Source organism: Kogia breviceps, chromosome 3 (assembly GCF_026419965.1).
Source record: "Kogia breviceps isolate mKogBre1 chromosome 3, mKogBre1 haplotype 1, whole genome shotgun sequence".
In the NCBI taxonomy this organism is placed as follows: domain Eukaryota; kingdom Metazoa; phylum Chordata; class Mammalia; order Artiodactyla; family Physeteridae; genus Kogia; species Kogia breviceps.
The window spans coordinates 170,927,103-170,950,801 of NC_081312.1; the positions used below are offsets into that span (position 1 = coordinate 170,927,103).

Genomic DNA, 23,699 nt, shown 5'->3' on the forward strand with positions numbered 1-23,699 from the left:
CATGGCTCACGGGCCCAGCCGCTCCGCAGCATGTGGGATCCTCCCGGACCGGGGCACGAACCCGTGTCCCCTGCATCGGCAGGCGGACTCTCAACCACGGCGCCACCGGGGAAGCCCCCTTTTTCTTTTTATACTCTGGAATGGTTGGTATATTTTTTTCATTTACAGCCTTTATTTCATTCTGTCAAAAAGTTATAGCTGAGGGATACATTTTTACCCGTTAACAAGTAATGTGCTGTGCTTTTATAGTATGCCTTAAAGAAATCACATAATTTATTAACTAAAGCAGGCATTAAGGGAAATGTCCAAATGCTAACCTATAAACATTTTATCTATGGTTTGTTCAGTTTTTCATACATTAATCTTGAAACTGTAGTTTTTAAAAGGAAAATAAAAGTTTGATAATAAATTTACAAATAATAAAATAGTATATTCTGGTGATTATGAGGCAGCCGAGGAAACTAATATTTTGACATCAAATACAATGAGAAAAAAAATTCACTTCCTAAGTATGAGTTGGGATTCATAGGGTTTTTTTCTTTTTAATCGTGTATTTGAGATAAAAAACTGAAAGTTGGTAGACTGAGATAGAAAACTGAAACTTTCTTCACAAAATAGGACGAAGACCATTTAAAAAAAGATGTTAACAATAGCTGATTAAATTCAGTGTTAGGTTTTGGGTTGAACATATCGAAACTGCTTTAAAACATGGGAAAGGCAACCACCTCAATTTTCCCCCACATTATTAACTCAAAGGGCAGCTTCTTCTTGGAAGATTCAACTGTACCTTTTGGTAAAGATAGATGATATATGTTGTATGACGGTAGTGTTTCTCAAATATGATACAGGGTTGAATGTATGTAATCTAGAATGTGAACCAGCAACACAAACAAAACAGGTCAATATGGCAACGTTGTATTGTTTGAAGGATATTTATGAACTGAAAAACTAAATGGTTAAATGATTTACCTTTAGGAATGTGTATTATAAGTAAAATGTCACATAGAGCTGATTCACTTCATTGTATAGCAGAAACACAACATTGTAAAGCAATTATACTCCAATTAAAAAAAAAATAAATGTCATGTATTAAGATTTGAACTTGACACTTTTCTTGAAGTTAGACTTTAATACATTTTATATTTCCAGGTGCCTCAATGTTGCAGAATTTTCATGATGGGATTCACATGGGCTTTAAATACCATCTACATGCTGATGACACTCAAATGAATATGTCTAGCCCTGTCCTTAGATGCTCAATAAATTTTTGTCAAATGTTGGCTCCTCCTGGGATGTATCAGTTGTTTATGTTTGCTCTTTCATTTATTAATTCATTCTATAAAGACAATCATTATGCTTAACTCTTAGACATTATTGATATATTGACAAAAACAACGGAAAGAGAAAGTTTTTATTTTTAATGCTTTGTATCTATTCGTTTTAAAAGCATAATACATAGTTTCTCCCCTGTGAGAGATCATCAGTTTCGGGGCTTAAGTTCCCAGGGAGTTTTTCTTTTCTTTCTTTTTTTTTTTTTTCTTCTTTTTTGCCACTGAAAAGATCTTCTAATTTCTAAATAAAATTAAAATTTAAGGGTAGATTTGCTTGATGGAAGTTAATTTTACAGGCAGTTTTCAATGCCATTTAATAATGCACATAATTTTGAAGGAATAGTGGTGGTGAGACTTTAACTTTTTTCTATTTTAACATCTTGAGAATGCTTTCCCTTACTTATTTCCAACATAGTGTTACTTTGGTGAACCCATGAGATATTCCCATGTACACTTCCTGCATAGACCAGTATTTGACATCAGATTTATATCAAAAAAGAAAGACATATGCTCCCAACCACACCAGTAATTGAGATACTTTTTTCTCTTTTATATCAGCTTTGGACCAACTCTTTTACTCGTCTCTTTTTCAATATGATTAATTGTCGCCATAAGCCAGATTCCTACTTTGTGCTCAGAAAATCCTTGGTATACTTTATATATTTATGAATGCTTAGTTGAGTAACTGTCTATAAAAGATTTCTTTTTTGAAACATCTGGTGACCAAATCACTACAGATGAATATTATTTCAGGGTATGGAACACATGCCTTCCAGGCAACATGGTCTGGAGAAAAGTAGAAAAAAGTAACAGAGCAGGAAAAAGAGTGGATACCAAGTCTGAGGTTTCTAAGGTATTTTGGATGCCCGAAGGGAATAATATTAGTGTTTTTTTGGAGAGCCTCGAATTCAGAGCCCACATGTGGAAATGTGTGTGCACTGTTTCTGAATTGCGTGTTTGTTCCTCATGTTTGTTTTTGGTCAGATACAGATTTCCAAGTCAAAGATGCCACATTCGGCGATAGCTTTTCATCAGATTTAGGAACAGTATTTGTTGAGACTGCCTTAAAGCTTTCAGTTTAATAAGCCCAAAGTACGATCACAGTGTAAATTATCCTTTTTATTTTGAACCTTGCAAATGTGACCTTGTTTGTCAGTGTTTAAACTATGAGGAATGTTGCCAATAAAACTGACTGTGAAAATAAAGAAGAATAGTTGTTTATGGAGAGATCATTAAAAAGATGATTATGGATTATCATTCTGCAGTCCTAAGAGAACCCCACTCTGATGCAGATTTTTATCCTCGGCACCTGACGTACTCGGCACTCTGTTCTATACATTGATGGCTTGTGTGTTCAATAAGGATGAACTGCAAGGATTTTGTTGTTATTTTTGTGTTGCCTAAAGAAAAATGGGTATGGAGGCCATTTCCAAAAAGGGTGTTCTCCGGAAGTTCTAATTAAAAAGGATTAAAGTAATCTGATTGAAAATATTAATACTGGGCAGGAGACATTGGGGCCTCCTTTTGAGGATGCTCACACTTCGTTGAGTGCATAGGTCTTTATCCCAAAAGAATGACAACGCGTTTTGTATATATTGACAAGTTAGAATTTTTTGTTATCAACAGGTTTGGCAAACATCGAAAAGATGACAAGATTGAGAAAACGGGTAAAATAAAAATGCAGGACTCCCTTACATCAGAAGAGGAGAGAGTACGGATGAAGCAGGAGCAGGAAAGGTAGATTTCAGTTATTTGGTTGAACCTTATTAGAGGGAGGTTCTTTTGTTCCTTTCTACTCTTTCTTTCTTTCTTTTTTTTAGTATAAAGAAATTGCATTTATTTTATTTTTGTTTTTTTCTGTGTCAATCCAGATACTGATGGTTGGATGAATACAGCATAAAGAACGATTAAAAGAAAAAACCTTATATTTATTTGAGGCATTAAAATGAATTTTATTGGTTTTAGTTAAGATCTTTGTATAGGAGATGGTATGGCATATGAGATGAATAAATCAACTAATGATCAATAAATCAATGAATGATCACTTAAAATCACAAGATATATGTAAAATTCTGTCTAATTCATCTGTGAATATATAGTATATTATAATAATTTTAAAGAAACGCTCATCTGGAAATAAAACTCTTTGAGTTTTTATATCTCATTTAAAATATTTTGATTTCTAATAAGAATTGAGGAGGCTGTTGGTTTTTTACTGTGTTGTTTTCCTATCAAATCTGACATCTATTTCTTTTTTCTCCTTCTATTTTGCTATATTTTTGTGACATTTTTTACTTAAATTTTACTCCATCTCTTCCAGAAAGATTATTATCTATTGTTGAGTCATTTCATGTTGGGAACCCAAAGACCAATGAAATGAATGAGAAGTTACTTGAAGCAGACACTTGAAAACCATTTTATGAGCAATTAGAATTTTTCTCCTTATAACTCATAGGGGGATGAGAGAATCATCTCACCCTTGTATTATTATTGCAGGCTTGGAGTGAGCTTCTCTGTAGCAGCTATTTCATTTCAAGCTGCCAGAGCAAGAGCTACTATGCCTCTTTTACTTTTAATAATCTGGGGTATCAGGAGCATGAGAAGCCTTGATCAAGGTTATAAAGCTAAATATCATCCACAGCTTAGGATTGTAACCCAGCATCTCTAAGACCAAGTGTGACATTCTTACCATAATTCTAGAGTAGTGATACGTTTGATCTCATTCTTTTTTTTTTTTTAATTTTATTTATTTATTTATTTTTGGCTGTGTTGGGTCTTTGTTGCTGCGTGCAGGCTCTCTATTACATAATTATTGACTATATTCCCCACACAGTACATTTTATACCCGTGACTTATTTATTTTGTAACTGAAAGTGTGTACCTCTTAATCTCCCTCACCTCTGACAATTTCACCTCCTTATTTCTCTCCTCCCTGCAACGCCCTCTCCTCTGACAATCACTGTTTGTTCTCTGTATTTGTGACTGTTTCTGTTTAGTTATGTTTGTTCATTTGTTTTGTTTTTTAGATTCCACATATAAGTGAAACCCTATGGTATTTGTCTTTTCTGTCACTTAGTATAATACCCTTTAGGTCCATCCATGTTGTTGCAAATGGCAAGACTTCATTCTTTTTTATGGCTGAGTAATATTCCACTGTTATACCACATCTTCTTTATCCATTCATCTGTTGGTGGACACTTAGTTTGCTTCCATATCTTGGCAATTATAAATAATGCTGCTAAACAGAGAGGTGCATATATCTTTCTGAATTAGTGTTTTCATTTTCTTGGGATAAATACCCAGAAGTGGAATTGCTGGATCACACGGTAGTTCTATTTTTTGTGTTTTAAGAAACCTCTATTTTGTTTTACACAGTGGCTGCACCTACTTACATTCCCACCAACAGTGTACAAGGGTTCTCTTTTCTCCATGTCTTCTCCAACACCTGTTATTTGTTTGATAATAACCATTTTGACTGGTGTGAGGTGATATCTCATTGTGATTTTGATTTGCATTTCCCTGATGATTAGAGATGTTGAGCATTTTTCATGCACTTGTTGGCCATCTGTATGTCTTCTTTGGAAAAATGTCTATTTAGGTTTTCTGCCCATTTTTTACTTAGGTTTTTTTTTGTGTTTTTTGGGGTTTTTTTTTATGTTCTTTGTTTGTTTTGAATATTACCCCTTATTGGATATACTGTTTGCAAATATCTTCTCCTATTCAGTAGGCAGCCTCTTTGTTTTGTTGATATAGTTTCCTTTGCTGTGTAAAAGCTTTTCACTTTGATATAGTGCATTTGTTTATCTTTGCTTTTGTTTCCCTTGCCTGAGGAGACATATCCAAAAATATATTGCTAGGAGCCATATCAAAGAGCACTCTGCCTATGCTTTCTTCTAGGAGTTTTATGGTTTCAGGTCTTATGTTTAAGTCTTTAATTCATTTTGAGTTTATTTTTGTGCATGGATGGAGGGAATAGTCCAGTTTGATCCTTTTGCATGTAGCTGCCTAGTTTTCCCAACACCATTTATTGAAGAAGCTGTCTTTTCCTTGTTGTATATTCTTGCTCCTTTTTAGTAGATTAATTGCCCATATGAGTGTGGGTTCATTTCTGGACTCACCATTCTATTCCATTGATCTGTGTGTGCTTTTGTGCCATTACTATACTGTTTTGATTACTATAGCTTTGTAGTATAATTTGAAATCAGGGAGAGTGATACTTCCAGCTTTGTTCTTCTTTCTTAAGATTTTTTTGGCTGTTTGAGGTCTTTTGTGTTTCCATACAAATTTTAGAATTATTTGTTCTAGTTCTGTGAAAAATGCCGTTGGTAAGTTGATAGGCATTGGATTGAATCTAGATTGCCTTGGGTAGTATGGTCATTTTAGCAATATTGATTCTTCTAATCCATGGACATGGTACATTTTTCCATCTGTCTTTGTTGTCTTCACTTTCTTGCATCAGTGTCTTATACTTCCTTAGTTAGATTTATTCCCAGTTATTTTTATTTAGATTTTATTCTCTTTGATACAATTGTAAATGGGATTGTCAGAGTTGATTGTTTCATAGAACTGTGAGCAAGTTCTGAGCCAGTGCTGTGAACTTCCTCTACTTTATGGCTTCTGTTTTGGGTACTTATGAATCTTATCCCTGAAACATCTTTTTTTTTTTTTTTTTCCAATTCTCTCTTTCCCACATATTTCTCATCTGTTTAAAACATATATCTTTTTAAGGTCAAATTCTAAATTTATCCTAATTCTAAATCTACAGAAAATTTGAAAAAAAACCCATAAAATAGGAAAACTAAAATTTGTCTGTAATAACAGCACTGTTAACATACTGGTCTATGCCATTCTAATTTTTTTCCTATAAAATACATATTTCCACACATACATACTTTTAAAAAACTGACATCTATTTTCAATAGTTAACAACTATTTTCATTTTGATTTATTTTACATTTTCATACAGTTTTAGAAAATCATGTTAAATGTTTTCTGGAGCAAGGCCAAGGTTGTATGAACAGGATGGATGGGAAAGAAGGACAGAAGGAAGGAAATAAGGTCTGAAAGATGAAATTTTAGCTGTGATAACTGGCCAAATTCCCCAGTTCTCAAATAATATTTACCTCATATGTTATTCATTCTATTAAATGAGATTTATAACTTTAACTGGTTTACATTTTATAGTTACTCAGCAGGGGATACCCATGATGATATTATTATCTCTATCTACCTTGTAAGTTGGAAATATTTTCAAGGAGACTGAATGCTTCTAGTGGAGACATGAAAAAGTTAATGAATTTCTTAGGAAATTCTTCCATAATATGAAGAATATTTATAAATCTGCTAAGGACTTATGGCTTGAAATGTTCTATTATTCAAAGTGATAATCACCTTAAAAGCCTTGTGTTTTCAATACCTGGCCATTGAATTATCTTTGTCCATAGTGTTGCACTCCCTGTTCTGAGTGTGTCATTTTGGAATGCTTTGTGGCATTTTTGCCTCCAGTTTCCAATCACTGGCATTTCTCTTTTCAGTTTTACCAACTGTTCCCAATATCTGCTTTGAGTAAGTACTTGAAATTTTGATAAAAACGTTTTTGTAGTCTTTCTTAGTTGATAAGATCCTTTTCACAGATAATATATGTTTATTAGTTTTTGAGAAATTAATATTTAAACAATATTATCATAATGTAGTAGTAAAGTTTCTTTAAAGTGCATGAATAAAAAATTAGTGAAATTACAGAAGGAATAAACTATATAGCAATAATAGGTGCATTCCCTGTGCATCTGAAAGAATAAGCAAATTTCACTCCTTTTGGCTTGAAACTTAGTGTTCAGATTCCCCAAATTCTGGCATCAGAACCCAGATATCCTGGATAATTTTTGCATGCAGGTCACATATTGTCATTCAAACAGAGCTTGACTTTTAAAATTTGACCTTTTAATAGAAAAAATATATTTTTGTATCATCTAGCAGAGTTCTTCATATTTTCTCTGACCTCTTAAATCCTTCAGAAAAGTCAGTTCTAATCAATGAGATTAGTTCATCAGACATATTTTAAGAATTTGTTGTGCAAGTGAACAAATTTTTAAAGAATCTATTAACTTTGTGGAAGTCTAAAATAGACCAATACTTGGGCAAATTGGAACAGATTTTATTGACAGTCTGTAACTAGAGTAGGAAAGGCAGTTTTATTTTTGATTAGAGCTGTCTTAGATGTATTTGGCCAATTGTAGCTTCTCTTTGAGTTGGAAATAATCGTAGGTGCTTTGACACTCGTGAAAGCTCGAACATGATGTGAGTGAATGAGCAAGTATCTATGAGAGAGAGAGAGAGTATGTGTGTCTGTTTTGGTTAGTGAAATATCATTCTAGTGTTTTGTTAGTGTAAAAGAGAAATGTTTGTTGTTCACGATATATTAAGTACATAAAATGATGGTATAAATTTTTTATTATTATTATACTTGTTCCTCTCTCAGGGATTCCTTGCCTCTGTTCAGAGGAAGAAAAGATTTAAACCTCATAATATTAAAAAATCAACGTAAGACATTATAATCAATTGTGAAAGTTGGTGGCCACAGAGCTTTGGGAAGGGAAGAGGTTGGGGGGTTAGAGTTAATAACAAACACTTCATAGAGAGGGCGATTTGGGGTCTAGATCTAGTTCCCAAGAAATTATGAATTTAGCAAAATGGAACAATTCTACATCCACGCTCAGATACAGGGCTCATGGTGGGTGCGCGTTCTTGTAACTGCTTAGATTCTGGAAAAGTTGTGGTTGTATTACTGATTAGTACTGTCTCTATGAATGCTGTTCTTTTATCTCTTTTTCAACTTTTAACCATTTTATATTATAAAACTGCTATTATCTCATTTTAGCTTTGAGGGATGAAATTTAACTCCCCCCACCCCCCACCGCCCCCCACCTATTTATTATAAGATACCACTGTGGATTTCAACAGCTTACCTTCTTCCCTTGAATGGAAATGTATCTTTAAAACAGTTGTTCCTGGCCTTCCCTGGTGGCGCAGTGGTTGGGAGTCCGCCTGCCGATGGACACGGGTTCGTGCCCCGGTTCCGGAGGATCCCACATGCCGCGGAGCGGCTGGGCCCGTGAGCCATGGCCGCTGAGCCTGCGCGTCGGGAGCCTGTGCTCCGCTACGGGAGAGGCCACGGCAGTGAGAAAACAAAAAAAATAAACAACAGTTGTTCCTGCTCAATTTTTTTTAAGGCCCCATTCAGAATGTGGAAGGCTTTTCTTTTCAAATCAACTTTTGCCCCAGTATTACACAAGTATTAAAACCTTACTTAAAATTATAACTGTGTTTTCAAATTTAGTGGGATATTGGCCTTCTTTAGGGAGTTCAGCATAGACACCTTATTGGCCACTTACATCTTGGTAGGTGGCAGTTGTTAGATTTGCCCAGCAAGGTAAGCTGAAAATGGAAGATTTCTGACATCTGCCATTTGCTGAAGTGTTTTGAGGGGCAAATAAAACATTCAGTTGAACACAAACTTCTATTAAATCGAACTGTTTTTTCCAGTTGCCTTGTAGCTTAAATTTCATTCTGCCATGAAATTGGGGTTTTATTTGACGAATTTCTGTAGTACTGGTTTTTAGAGAGGAAATATTGTTGGGAAAAGATCCAGGAAATTTATTCCCAGACTGAGGCTTCTGGATGGTAGTGCAATAAGTTGGGGGTAAAATGTTTCCCAAAGGAGTTGATTTCAAGCTCTTAAATATTCTTTTGAAGATAGTTAACCCTTATCTAATATGTAGCAATCTGAAGTTTATTTTAATTTTTATGTTAAACTAATATTAGTATATTCTATCTTCTGTAGATGTTAAAAGTGTTTTAATTTTTTAAAATTAAAATCATTAAAGGTTACTTTCTGCTTCTTGGAGTCTTTTAAAAAGATGCATGATTCAATACATTCCATTTATTGAGGCTTCATAGCTTTGGAAGTGGAAGTATTTTGGATACAGCAGAGTAATTTAGGTAACCATTGATTTTTCCATCCTGAGAAGTTGTTCTTCAGTCGTGCTTCTCAAGCCTTATGTCTTTTCTGGCTATAGAAAAACTATACTTCATAGTCATAAAAAAGTTATTTTCATTTCACTCTACTGCAATTAGTGCTAAAAGCCATTCATTGTAAAAATAAAAATTCTAATGAATAGAAATGTTACAAGAACAGAAGTCCTGTGTGTTTTATCTTCCTCATGCATCATCCATTTTAATTAGAGAAAAGGGTAGTGAACACTGCAATGAGTCTGGAATGAAAATCATTAATTGATGTCAAGCTGAAGAGAGACCTTAGCATGAATTTAGTGACAGCAGGAAAGAAATTAACCTTATTACTTTATTTAGTATATTACATTATTTTGTGTATTCTTTTCTATGCAGGTTCAAGGCAATTTCATTTTCATAATGGAAAAGACTGTTATTTTTCTAACAAAAAAGAAAGGTGTGAATATTTATGTTTGAACATACCAAATTGAAATGATGAATTCTTTACTAACATTTTAAAAAGTCTTGGTAAAAAGTTTTAATGGTTGTTTTAATATTTTTGTTAACATTCCAAGAACAGGGAAATAGTGCGTGAAGATGTTGCGCATCAATGTCAGAACAGCTGTCTGCCATCATTTAAACCTCAGAATGGTTCTCTTGTTTATGGCTCAGAACGACTTTCTGGACTGCTTAAAGCAATAGACATTTATTTCTTTGGCTAAGTTTTGGGCTAATCAGTTACTTTTGTCATTGGTGAGGTTTGGCCCGAGATAAATTAGATGGATAATGCTAAACAACAACCTGACTGTTCAGAAAAATGGATGACTCTTACATCTTAGAGATAATTTGTGACCCCAGGGTCACCGTAAAAGGGCGGAGGGGGTGTCCTTTTATAGCATTGACCATCTGGAACTGTTAAGGGCTACACTGCAAGATACCCTCTTTTTGAAAAGTTTCCATAAACTATCCTGTTCTCCTTAAACAAAACTATTTTCTCCTCCGAGCCAAATATTTTTTTCTGAAATAAGAAAAATATGAAATGTAAATGTGAACATGAAAATATACAACATGTATATATAACTTTTGGTTGTGTTGCAAAGTCCCTTTTCTCACTTTATAATAAACAAGACATTCAAATGTAAAAGTATGTAATAAAATCATTGTGTGTCTTTTGTTGACTGAACTGTCACTAAAATGCACCAAAACCACAGTGCATTCCTCCTTTTAAAACTCTACTGTTTTGTGCCATTTGCACAGCAAGGTTCATTAGCATTGATTTCTAGGATGAACTTTGAAATACACATTGGTTCAGGCTAATAACCAGATTTGTCAGTCCTTTGTGGCTTGTCCCACCGTTGGTGGCCGCAGTTATACTGTAGTTTTATTCTAAGGTTTCCGTCAAAAGTATGAACCACTAGCATGGAAAGGAGGGATACAAACAGCTTTTATAACTTTGGGGATAAATTTATTGGTAATGACAAGGTAAACAATAAAAATATAATTTCTTATGTTATTGGAGCTTGAGGGAAAAAAATCAATGTTTTTAGAAGGTACTATAGATGTGACTGTAATGTTTATTGGATGTAGTGATGAGTGACAATTAGTAATAATGTGCAACTTTGGGTAAAAGAAAGCAATTGAGAACTGGCATTTATGATTTGTTCCTTATGCCACTAAGCATTTCTTCTGAGCCATTGACTTGTCAGAAATTGACCTCCAGTCAACATGAGTTTCTGTGTAATTTGGAACAAAAGAACATTCAAATCCAGGACCCATCAATAATACGTTGAAACTGATGTGTAAGTAGTTTGGGGAGATTATCTAGGTTTCGTGCTTCCCTTGAGAAGAGACTGTTTCTATTCTCTTTTTCTGGTGACTTAACAGTGCCACACTTCCAACCTCAGTAAGCAAGAGTAGTTTCACTTTTAACCAACCACAGGGTTCAATCATTTTTAAAACAATCCAAATCACTCCTTTTGGTTTCAAGAGGTTCTCCAAATTCTGAAGTTTTGGCTTTATTTCTAATATAGCCCCTCAAATTTCTTTGGGTTCCCAAACTTCAAGACTTGTGTGAATGCCCACTCACCCTGAATATTACCTATGATTAGGTGATTGTCCGATGGTGACCAAATATAGTAGTAAAGTGGGTTGTGAGATAAGTGGTCCTAACTGAGCTTCAAAATAATACCCCACTGAGTTGAAGAAAGAAGTCATTTCCCTCTCTTGAAAGTTTTTCTGGCTGAATACAGAGTCGAAAAGACAGTATGGTTTAAAGAATAAAATTATCTCTGAACTTATAAACTTTTTCATTGTGAATGTCTAGTATTTCGTGGTACTCAGCTTCTATAATGCCATCCTCGACTGTCATATTTGCTCCTAAATGAATAAGTAGACTATAATAAAAAATGTACTATAAATTTAAATAAATTTGACATTACAATTTGAGTTCCTACTTCTCTTATGGGTGTTACAACTTACATAAGTATAATACAATATCGAAACCAGGAAGTTGACATTGATACCACCTGTGTGTATAGTTCTGTGTCATCTTATGTGTAGATTCATGTAACCACCCCTGCAATCAAGAAACAGAATTATTTCATCACAAATATCTCCTTTTATAGTCCCACTCACCCCTTGCTTACAGATTAGCACCATTAATCTGTTCACCATGCCTATAATTTTGTCATTTCAATAATGTTACATAAATGAAATCTTATAGTCTGTGACCTTTTGAGATTGACTTTTTTTTTTTTCCACATAGCACAATACCCCTGAGATCGATTCAAGTTGCCGTGTGTAATGGTAGTCTGTTTATTTCTATTGCTGAGTAGTATTCTATGCTATGGATGTTTCTTCAACCATTCACCTATTGTAAGATATTTTGATTATTTCCAATTTTTGAATATTAGAAATAAAGTGTTTAGGAACAATTGTGTACAGGTTTTTGCATGGACCTGAGTTTTCATTTCTTTGGGATAAATGCCCAGGAATGCAATTGCTGAGTGGTATGATAAGTACATGTCTGGTTTTGTAAGAAACTGCCAGACTCGTTTCCATGATGGCTGTACGATTTTACCTTTTCAACAGCAGTGTGTGAGAGATCCAGTTTCCCTGCATTCTTGCCAGCATTTGATAGCATCATTGTTTTATTTCAGCTGATCTAATAGGTGTGTAGTGATAGCTCTTTGTGATCTTAATTTGCATTTCCCTAATGGCTGCTGATGTTGAACATCTTTTCATGTACCTATTTGTCATCTGTACCTTCTTTTCAGAGAAATATTGCTTCATGTCTTTTGCCCTTCTAATTGCATTGTTTTCTCATTGTTGAGTTTTGAGTGTTCTTTATATATTCTGGATATGAGTCCCTTGTCAAATATGTGGTTTGCAAATATTTTCTCCCAGTCTGTACTTATTTTTTCATTCTCTTAATATTTTTACAGAGGAAATGCTTTAATTTTGATGATGTCCAGTTTATCTGGTTTTTCTGGTATGGATCATGCTTTTGGTATGATTTCTAAGAATTCTTCACCATTGCTAGGTCCTAAAAATTTTCTTCTATGTTTTCTTCTAAAGTTTTATAGTTTTACATTTTACATTTAAATTTGTGATCCATTTTGAGTTAATTTTTGTATAAGGCATGAAGTTTAAATTCAATATGGGCTTTTGTGTTTTGTTGTTGTGTTGTGTTGTGTTTTCATTTTTGCCTATGGATGTCTGATTGCTTCATCACTATTTGTTGAAAAGAGTTTTATTTCATTGAATTGCTTTTGTACAATTACGAGAAATCAGTTGGCCATACTTGTTGGATATTTCTGGGTTCCTTATTCTGTTCTATTGATCTAAGTGTCTATCACTCCACAGAAACCACACCATCTTTTTTTTTTTTTTAGAAAATGTGAACAATTTACTAGCCATTATTGTAATCGTTTTTTAAACATATTTATTGGAGGATAATTGCTTTACAATGGTGTGTTAGTTTCTGCTTTACAACAAAGTGAATCAGTTATACATATACATATGTTCCCATATGTCTTCCCTCTTGCGTCTCCCTCCCTCCAACCCTCCCTATCCCACCCCTCTAGGTGGTCACAAAGCACTGAGCTGATCTCCCTGTGCTATGCGGCTGCTTCCCACTAGCTATCCACCCTATGTTTGGTAGTGTATATATATCCGTGCCACTCTCTCACTTCATCACAGCTTACCCTTCCCCCTCCCTATATCTTCAACCCCATGCTCTAGTACGTCTGCGTTTTATTCCCATCCTACCCCCAGTCTCTTCATGACATCTTTTTTCTTGGATTCCATATATATGTGTTAGCATATGGTATTTGTTTTTCTCCTTCTGACTTACTTCACTCTGTATGACAAACTCTAGGTCCATCCACTTCACTACAAATAACTGAGTTTCATTTCTTTTTATGGCTGAGTAATATTCCATTGTATATATGTTCCACATCTTCTTTATCCATTCATCTGTTGATGGACACTTAGGTTGCTTCCATGTCCTGGCTATTGTAAATAGAGCTGCAGTGAACATTGTGGTACATGACTCTTTTTGAATTATGGTTTTCTCAGGATATATGCCCAGTAGTGGGATTGCTGGGTCATATGATAGTTCTATTTGTAGTTTTTTTAAGGAACCTCCATACTGTTCTTCATAGTGACTGTATGAATTTACATTCCCACCAGCAGTGCAAGAGTGTTCCCTTTTCTCCACACCCTCTCCAGCATTTATTGTTTCTAGATTTTTTGATGATGGCCATTCTGACTGGTGTGAGATGATATCTCATTGTAGTTTTGATTTGCATTTCTCTAATGATTAATGATGTTGAGCATTCTTTCATGTGTTTGTCAGCAATCTATATCTTCTTTGGAGAAATGTCTATTTAGGTCTTCTGCCCATTTTTGGATTGGGTTGTTTGTTTTCTTGATATTGAGCTACATGAGCTGCTTGTAAATTTTGGAGATTAATCCTTTGTCAGTTGCTTCATTTGCAACTATTTTCTCCCATTCTGAGGGTTGTCATTTGGTCTTGTTTATGGTATCCTTTGCTGTGCAAAAGCTTTTAAGTTTCATTAGGTCCCATTTGTTTATTTTTGTTTTTATTTCCATTTCTCTAGGAGATGGGTCAAAAAGGATCTTGCTGTGATTTATGTCATAGAGTGTTCTGCCTATGTTTTCCTCTAAGATTTTGATAGTGTCTGGCCTTACATTTAGGTCTTTAACCCATTTTGAGTTTATTTTTGTGTATGGTGTTAGGGAGTGTTCTAATTTCATACGTTTACATGTACCTGTCCAGTTTTCCCAGCACCACTCATTGAAGAGGCTGTCTTTTCTCCACTGTATATTCTTGTCTCCTTTATCAAAGATAAGGTGACCGTATGTGTGTGGGTTTATCTCTGGGCTTTCTATCCTGTTCCATTGATCTATATTTCTGTTTTTGTGCCAGTACCATACTGTCTTGATTACTATAGCTTTGTAGTATAGTCTGAAGTCAGGGATCCTGATTCCTCCAGCAATCTCAAGATTGCTTTGGCTATTCAGGGTCTTTTGTGTTTCCATACAAATTGTGAAATTTTTTGTTCTAGTTCTGTGAAAAATGCCAGTGGTAGTTTGATAGGGATTGCATTGAATCTGTAGATTGCTTTGGGTAGTAGAGTCATTTTCACAATGTTGATTCTTCCAGTCCAAGAACATGGTATATCTCTCCATCTATTTGTATCATCTTTAATTTCTTTCATCAGTGTCTTATAATTTTCTTCATACAGGTCTTTTGTCTCATAGGTAGGTTTATTTGTAGATATTATACTCTTTTTGTTGCAGTGGTAAATGGGAGCGTTTTCTTAATTTCACTCTCAGATTTTTCATCATTAGTGTACAAGAATATTGGAGATTTCTTTGCATTAATTTTTGTACCCTGCTACTCTACCAAATTCATTGATTAGCTCTAGTAGTTTTCTGGTAGCATCTTTAGGATTCTCTATGTATAGTATCATGTCATCTGCAAACAGTGACAGCTTTACTTCTTCTTTTCCAATTTGGATTCCTTTTATTTCTTTTTCTTCTCTGATTGCTGTGGCTAGAACTTCCAAAACTATGTTGAATAAGAGTGGTGAGAGTGGGCAACCTTGTCTTGTTCCTGATCTTAGTGGAAATGGTTTCATTTTTTTCACCATTGAGGACGATGTTGGCTGTGGGTTTGTCATATATGGCCTTTATTATATTGAGGAAAGTTCCCTCCATGCCTACTTTCTGCAGGGTTTTTATCATAAATTTGTGTTGAATTTTGTCAAAAGCTTTCTCTGCATCTATTGAGATGATCATATGGTTTTTCTCCTTCAGTTTGTTGATATGGTGTATCACGTTGATTGATTTGCGTATATTGAAGAATCCTTGCATTCCTGGAATAAACCCCACTTGATCATGGTTTATGATCCTTTTAATGTGCTGTTGGATTCTGTTTGCTAGTATTTTGTTGAGGATTTTTGCATCTATGTTCATCAGTGATATTGGCCTTTAGTTTTCTTTCTTTGTGATGTCTTTGTCTGGTTTTGGTATCAGGGTGATCATGGCCTCATAGAATGAGTTTGGGAGTGTTCCTCCCTCTGCTATCTTTTGGAAGAGTTTGAGAAGGATAGGTGTTAGCTCTTCTCTAAATGTTTGATAGAATTCGCCTGTGAATCCATCTGGTCCTGGGCTTTTGTTTGTTGGAAGATTTTTAATCACAGTTTCAATTTCAGTGCTTGTGATTGGTCTGTTCATATTTTCTGTTTCTTCCTGGTTCAGTCTTGGCAGGTTGTACATTTCTAAGAATTTGTCCATTTCTTCCAGGTTGATCATTTTATTGGCATAGAGTTGCTTGTAGTAATCTCTAATAATCTTTTGTATTTCTGCAGTGTCCATTGTTACTTCTCCTTTTTCATTTCTAATTCTATTGATTTGAGTCTTCTCCCTTTTATTCTTGATGAGTCTGGCTAATGGTTTATCAATTTTGTTTATCATCTCAAAGAACCAGCTTTTAGTTTTATTGATCTTTGCTATCATTTCCTTCATTTCTTTTTCATTTATTTCTGATCTGATCTTTATGATTTCTTCCCTTCTGCTAAATTTGGGGGTTTTTTGTTCTTCTTTCTTTAATTGCTTTAGATGCAAGGTTAGGTTGTTTATTCGAGATGTTTCCTGTTTCTTAAGGTATGATTGTATTGCTATAAACTTCCCTCTTAGATCTGCTTTTGCTGCATCCCATAGCTTTTGGGTCATCATGTCTTTATTGTCATTTGTTTCTAAGTATTTTTTGATTTCCTCTTTGATTTCTTCAGTGATCACTTTGTTATTAAGTAGTGTATTGCTTAGCCTCCATGTGTTTGTATTTTTTCCAGATCTTTTCCTGTAATTGATATCTAGTCTCGTAGCATTGTGGTTGGAAGAGATACTTGATACGATTTCAGTTTTCTTAAATTTACAAAGGCTGCATTTGTTACCCAAGATATGATCTATCCTGGAGAATGTTCCATGAGCACTTGAGAAAAATGTGTATTCTGTTGTTTTTGGATGGAATATCTTATAAATATCAATTAAGTCCATCTTGTGTAATGTATCATTTAAAGCTTGTGTTTCCTTATTTATTTTCATTTTGGATTATCTGTCCATTGGTGAAAGTGGAGTGTTAAAGTCCTTTACTATGATTGTGTTACTGTCGATTTCCCCTTTTATGGATGTTAGTATTTGCCTTATGTATTGAGGTGCTCCTATGTTGGGTGCATAAATATTTACAATTGTTGTATCTTCTTCATGGATTGATCCCTTGATCATTATGTAGTGTCCTTCTTTGTCTCTTGTAATAATAGTCTTTATTTTAAAGTCTATTTTGTCTGATATGAGAATTGCTACTCCAGCTTTCTTCTGATTTCCATTTGCATGGAATATCTTTTTCCATCCCCTCACTTTCAGTCTGTATGTGTCCCTAAGTCTGAAGTGGGTCTCTTGTAGACAGCATATAGATGGGTCTTGTTTTTGTATCCATTCAGCCAGTCTGTGTCTTTTGGTGGGAGCATTTAATCCATTTATATTTAAGGTAGTTATTGATATGTATGTTCCTATTACCATTTACTTAATTGTTTCGAGTTTGTTCTTGTAGGTCTTTTCCTTCTCTTGTGTTTCTTGCCTAGAGAAGTTCCTTTAGCATTTGTTGTAAAGCTGGTTTGGTGGTACTGAACTCTCTCAGCTTTTGCTTGTCTGTAAATGTTTAAATTTCTCCATCAAATCTGAATGAGATCCTTGCTGGGTAGAGTAATCTTGGCTGTAGGTTTTTCTCCTTCATCACTTTAAATATGTCCTGCCACTCCCTTCTGGCTTGCAGAGTTTCTGCTGAAATATCAGATGTTAACCTTATGGGGATTCCCTTGTGTGTTATTTGTTGTTTTTCCCTTGCTGCTTTTAATATGTTTTCTTTGTATTTAATTTTTGATAGTTTGGTTAATATGTGTCTTGGCGTGTTTCTCCTTGGATTTATCCTGTATAGGACTGTCTGTGCTTCCTGGACTTGAATAACTATTTCCTTTCCCATATTAGGGAAGTTTTCAACTATAATCCCTTCAAATATTTTCTCAGTCCCTTTCTTTTTCTCTTCTTCTTCTGGGACCCCTATAATCCAATGTTGGTGCATTTAATGTTGTCCCAGAGGTCTCTGAGACTCCTCAGTTCTTTTCATTCTTTTTTCTTTATTCTGCTCTGCAGTAGTTAGTTCCACTATTTTATCTTCCAGGTCACTTATCCGTTCTTCTCCCTCAGTTATTCTGCTATTGATCCCATCTAGAGTATTTTTAATTTCATTTATTGTTGTTGTTCATCATTGCTTGCTTCCTCTTTAGCTCTTCTAGATCCTTGTTGAATGTTTCTTGCATTTTGTCTGTTCTGTTTCCAAGATTTTGGATCATCTTTACTATCATTATTCTGAATTCTTTTTCAGGTAGACTGCCTATTTCCTCTTCATTTGTTAGGTCTGGTGGGTTTTTCCCTTGCTTCTTCATCTGCTGTGTGTTTTTCTGTCTTTTCATTTTGCTTATGTTACTTTGTTTGGGGTCTCCTTTTTACAGGCTGCAGGTTCGTAGTTCCCGTTGTTTTTGGTGTGTGTCCCCAGTGGCTAAGGTTGGTTCAGTGGGTTGAGTAGGTTTCCTGGTTGAGGGGACTAGCGCCTGTGTTCTGGTGGATGAGGCTGGATCTTGTCTTTCTGGTGGGCAGGTCCACGTCTGGTGGTGTGTTTGGGGGTGTCTGTAGCCTTATTATGATTTTAGGCAGTCTCTGCTAATGGATGGGGCTGTGGTCCTGTCTTGCTAGTTGTTGGGCATAGGGTGTCCAGCACTGTAGCTTGCTGGTCGTTGAGTGAAGCTGGGTCTTGGTGTTGAGATGGAGATCTCTGGGAGATTTTTGCCGTTTGACATTACGTGGAGCTGGGAGGTGTCTTGTGGACCAGTGTCCTGAAGTTGGTTCTCCCACCTCAGAGACACGGCCCTGATGCTTGGCTGGAGCACCAAAAGCCTTTAATCCACATGGCTCAGAATAAAAGGGAGAAAAAATAGAAAGTAAAGAAAAAATAGAAAGGGAGGAAGGAAAGAAAGAAGGAAGGAAGGAAGGAAGGAAGAAAGGAAGGGAGAAAGGAAAGGAGAAAGGAAGAACGAAAGAAAGAAGATAAAATAAAGTAGGATAAAATAAAATTCTTAAAATAAAAAATACTTACTAAGAAGAAAAATTTTAAAAAGTAAAAAAAACGGGACAGTCAGAAGCCTAGGACCAATGGTGAAAGCAAAACTATACAGACAAACTCTCACACAGAAGCACACACATACACACTAACAAAAAGAGAAATAAGGGAAAAAAAGAATATATCTTGTTTCCAAAGTCCATGTCCTCAATTTGCGATGATTCACTGTCTATTCAGGTATTCCACAGATGCAGGGCACTTCAAGTTGATTGTGGAGCTTTAATCTGCTGCTTCTGAGGCTGCTGGGAGAGACCACCCACTCTTCTCTTTGTTCGCACAGCTCCTGGGGTTCAGCTTTGGACTTGGCCCTGCCTCTGCCTGTACGTCGCCTGAGGGCATCTGCTCTTCGCTCAGACAGGACGGGGTTAAAGGAGCCGCTGATTTGGGGGCTCTGGCTCACTCTGGCCGGGGGGAGGGAGGGGTACGGATGCGGGGCGAGCCCGCGGCGGCAGAGGCCAGCATGACGTTGCACAGCCTGAGGCGCGCCGTGCGTTCTCCTGGGGAAGTTGTCCCTGGATCCCGGGACCCTGGCAGTGGAGGGCTCCACAGGCTCCCGGGAGGGGAGCACACCATCTTGATTATTACAGGTGTATTACCAGTCTTGCAATCAGGAAGTGTTATTCCTCCCACATTATTGTTCTCTTCACAGTTGTTTAGCTGTTCTATCCTTTGCCTTTTCGTATAAATTTAAAAATAATCTTGTCTATATTTACTAGAATCTTGTTGGGTTTTTTTATAGGAATTACATTAAAACTACATATCAGCTTGAGGAGAACTGACTTTACTATGTTGAGTCTTTCATCCGTGAATACCATTTGTTTCTCCAGGTTTTAGATCTTCCTTGATTTCTTTCATCATCTTTGTATAGTTTTTGGCATATAAGTCCTGTACATGTTATGTTAGGTTTACATCTATGTATTTTATGCTTATCTATAAACCAACCATTATAATCTAAGTATTTCATTTTATTTATTTATTTATTTATTTATTTATTTATTTATTTATTTATTTATTTTGCGGTATGTGGGCCTCCCACTGTTGTGGCCTCTCCCGTTGTGGAGCACAGGCTCCGGACGCGCAGGCTCAGTGGCCATGGCTCACGGGCCCAGACGCTCCGCGGCATGTGGGTTCCTCCCAGACCGGGGCACGAACCCGTCTCCCCTGCATCGGCAGGCAGACTCTCAACCACTGCGCCACCAGGGACACCCTCATTTTTTATTCATTGTAAATGACATCGTATTTTTAATTTTGGCATCTGTGTTCATTGCCAGCATATAGAAATACTATGGATTTTTGTATACTAATGTTGTATCCTGTGACCTTACTGAACTTTCTTTTTAGTTCTAGGAGATTTTTGTAGATTTCTTGGGATTTTCTACAAAGACCATCATGTTTTCTACAAATAAGAACAGGTTTTTTTAAAAAAAGAGAACAGTTTTATTTCTTCCTTTCCAATCTGTATGCCATTTATTTCCTTTTTTAGGCTTGTTTCATTGTCTAGAATTCCCAGCATCCTGCTGAATTACAGTGGTGGGAGCAGGCATCCTTACCTATTTCCTAATCTTAAGGGAAAGCATTCAGTCTTTCTCCATTATGTTACCAGTAGGTTTTTTATAGATGCTTTTTATCAAGGTTAGGAATTTAGTTCTGCTCTCTTACTAGTTTTTTGAGGATTTCTGTCATGAGGGTGTTGAATTTTGTCAGATGCATTTTTCTGCATCACGTGATATAATCATGTGATTTTTCTTCTTTAGCCTATTAATATGATATATTACATTGATTGATTTTTCAATATAGAACTAGCCTTGCATTCCTGCAATAGACATCACTTGGTCATGGTGTGTAATTCTTTTTATATATTTCCAAATTCTATTTGCTAATATTCTGTTAAGGAATTTTGTTTCTATATTCATAAGAAATGTTGACCTGTAGTTGTTTTTTTATTATTGGACTGATTTTTCATCTGATTTTTTATCTTTTCTGTATTCTTTTGAATACATTTATGTATCATTTATGCTAGCAGTGGTCTACTTCAAATATGAAAAAAGTAAATAACTTTTCAATAAAATATTAAACACAGCTGAAAATATTGCTTTTTATAGATAAGACTTCACTTTTAAGTTAACATTTAAATTTGTAAGTATGTAATAGAAATATTGTTTTCCCATCAAAAGTTATCAAAATTCTGTCAAGGGTAGTTGAATTATCTTCAGCTAACTAAGACCATCTTAGGACATATATTATTTCAATAGGTTGAGGGGGACTTTGTACCAATTAGCTTAATAAAATCTTAGGAAATATTTAAACATATCTTCAGTAAAAGGGGTTATTTAAGGTCTGTTTCTTAGTTATAATACAGGCGTTTTATTTCAAAATTTGATTAGATACATGCCTTCTTGTCCTTTATCTCAGTATTTGCCAGTTCTGTATACATCACATAAAATCAAAGTCACTATAATTAAACTGAGATCTTCTTTTGCCATTAATAAGGAATTGTGGTGTGGATTCGTGGTTAAGCTTCATAGTATGTTGAACTTGTATGTTATATTTGTAATGAGTAAGATTGTACATGGTTCACCCACACGTAAATGTATACATATATACTATATGTGTGTGTAACTTTTCTCCTCAAAAAATGTCATGAGTAAAACCCAAGTGGATGCCTAAAACTATTCCTAGTGAATTTTAAAAGCTAGTTAATAAGTGATCATTTAAATTAAGATGTAAGTCATGACTATGTCTTACTGATATGAACAAAGCTATCTAAAATGATAATTTTTGAGCATCCATGACATTACCTTGACAATCTAGAATGAAAATAACATCGTTTATCCTATCTATCTTCTTAGAACTACATGAAATAATAGGTATTTTACAACATATTTTGAGGAATGTTTCTATATGCAGTTCTTAGGAAAGACATGGTTTCTCTTGTTCCAACTTATTCTAATTTTACAGGATTCAAGCGAAAACTCGAGAATTTAGGGAGCGACAGGCTCGGGAGCGTGACTATGCTGAAATCCAAGATTTTCATCGGACATTTGGTGGTGATGATGAGTTGATGTACGGGGGAATTTCTTCCTATGAAGGTTCCATGGCTCTCAGCACCAGACCCCAGAGCCCGAGAGAAGGGCATATGATGGATGCTTTGTATGCCCAAGTGAAGAAGCCGCGGAATTCCAAACCTTTACCTGCAGACAGGTAGGCTCCTGGAGCAGTCAAGGTATTGCTTCCAAATCAACTTTTATATAGTTTGTGACAAGGGAGTAGATTGTTCATCAATTCTCAAACTAGAGCTGCCTTTTATTAATGTCCTTTAAAAACCCCCCTGTGTCTAAGAGTATTGAGTTTTTACAAATCGAAGCCTAATGGAAGGAACAGTAGAGATTTTGATAGCTTGTCTCATGATCCCAAAATATATCATCTTGTTTTAAAATGATTTCAGATGGGAGAACTAACCTGTACTTTATAACTCAAATAAGAAGCAAACTTGAAACTATGGTTCTTCTATTTAAAGCATATTTCCTTTTATTGCTAGGAGAGCCTCTAGTCGTGGTAGTTAAGTAGATGGGCAATGACATGATTTGTTCCAATTATGATTGATTTGGGCCTTTTTTTTTTGGTGACATGATTTCATATCATGAAAGAATTAGTGAATGAGATGTATAGTATAGCCAGTCTTCAAATTGCTTCTTAATAGCCACAGACCACAGGTCTGACTGTGTATATTAGTGTAGCACAGACGAGTGCAATGCTGATCCTATGTTAATGGTTATATATTTATTTCAAATTTTATCTGAAACAATTTAGAAACAGATCTTCAGCTCCTTCATTTATGTATTCAAGCACCATATAAAGTTTAGTTCATGAAGAACATAATATTCATTTCTTTTTATTTGAAACACATGCATGCTATCATCATAAATAATATACTCATTCCATCCCATCTTGTAGTGATGTCTTATAATCATTGTGAAGCTAGGCTTTAAAAATAGTAGGTCTCACTTCCAACTAGTGATTCTTTAGCACATGTCAGATACCTGGAGGACTTCTTAAAACACAGTTGGATCAACCCTTCCCCAGAATTGTGATTCCGTAGGACTGGAGTGGAGCCTGAGAATTTGCATTTCTAACAAGTTCCCGGGTCTGATGCTGGTGCTGTACTTTATGAACCCCTACAAGACTAGAGATGCATTGGAATTCCTTTGTCTCTAGCACCCATGTGTTATTTGGCTGCTTTATTTTGCAAGCTGTCTATGTTTTAGCTGTTTACTTGCAACTATTTTTAATAAATGTTTGCAAAGGCAACAGGTAACCCTCAGGCAAACCCAGATAGAAGCATTTTAAAGAATAGCAAAAGGAGAAGCAGATCTTAGGGAAAGCTAGTCAGATTGTTGTTCTGTTCTTTCTTTTTTGTTTGGTTTTGTGTGGTTTTCAGGTTTTAAAAAAAAATTGTTTTATGAAGATCTGTTTGGTGTTGATTGTAATGAGTGAGCCTTGTAAGTTAACATAGGAGGCTCATGGTTTATTTAAACCCCTTTGGTGTTCATTGTGCTTATTATCTAATATGGATGTATCAGGATTCAAAGAATAAGGTT

At 35.4% G+C, this 23,699-nt stretch overlaps 1 protein-coding gene across 46 annotated transcripts in view; it reads left to right on the plus strand.

Moving 5' to 3' along the window:
* The window catches only part of PARD3 (par-3 family cell polarity regulator), a 704,173-nt gene that overhangs the window by 462,043 nt on the left and 218,431 nt on the right, over positions 1-23,699 (plus strand). For 41 of the 46 annotated variants that reach the window (XM_067030330.1, XM_067030325.1, XM_067030327.1 and 38 more), the window contains 2 exons: positions 2,958-3,068; positions 22,060-22,302. In XM_067030330.1, the coding sequence (XP_066886431.1) occupies positions 2,958-3,068; positions 22,060-22,302 (354 nt within the window). Of the gene's footprint in view, positions 1-2,957; positions 3,069-22,059; positions 22,303-23,127; positions 23,216-23,699 lie in introns of those variants that run through there. The other 5 variants (XM_067030326.1, XM_059058800.2, XM_059058803.2 and 2 more) reach the window with 2 other exon arrangements.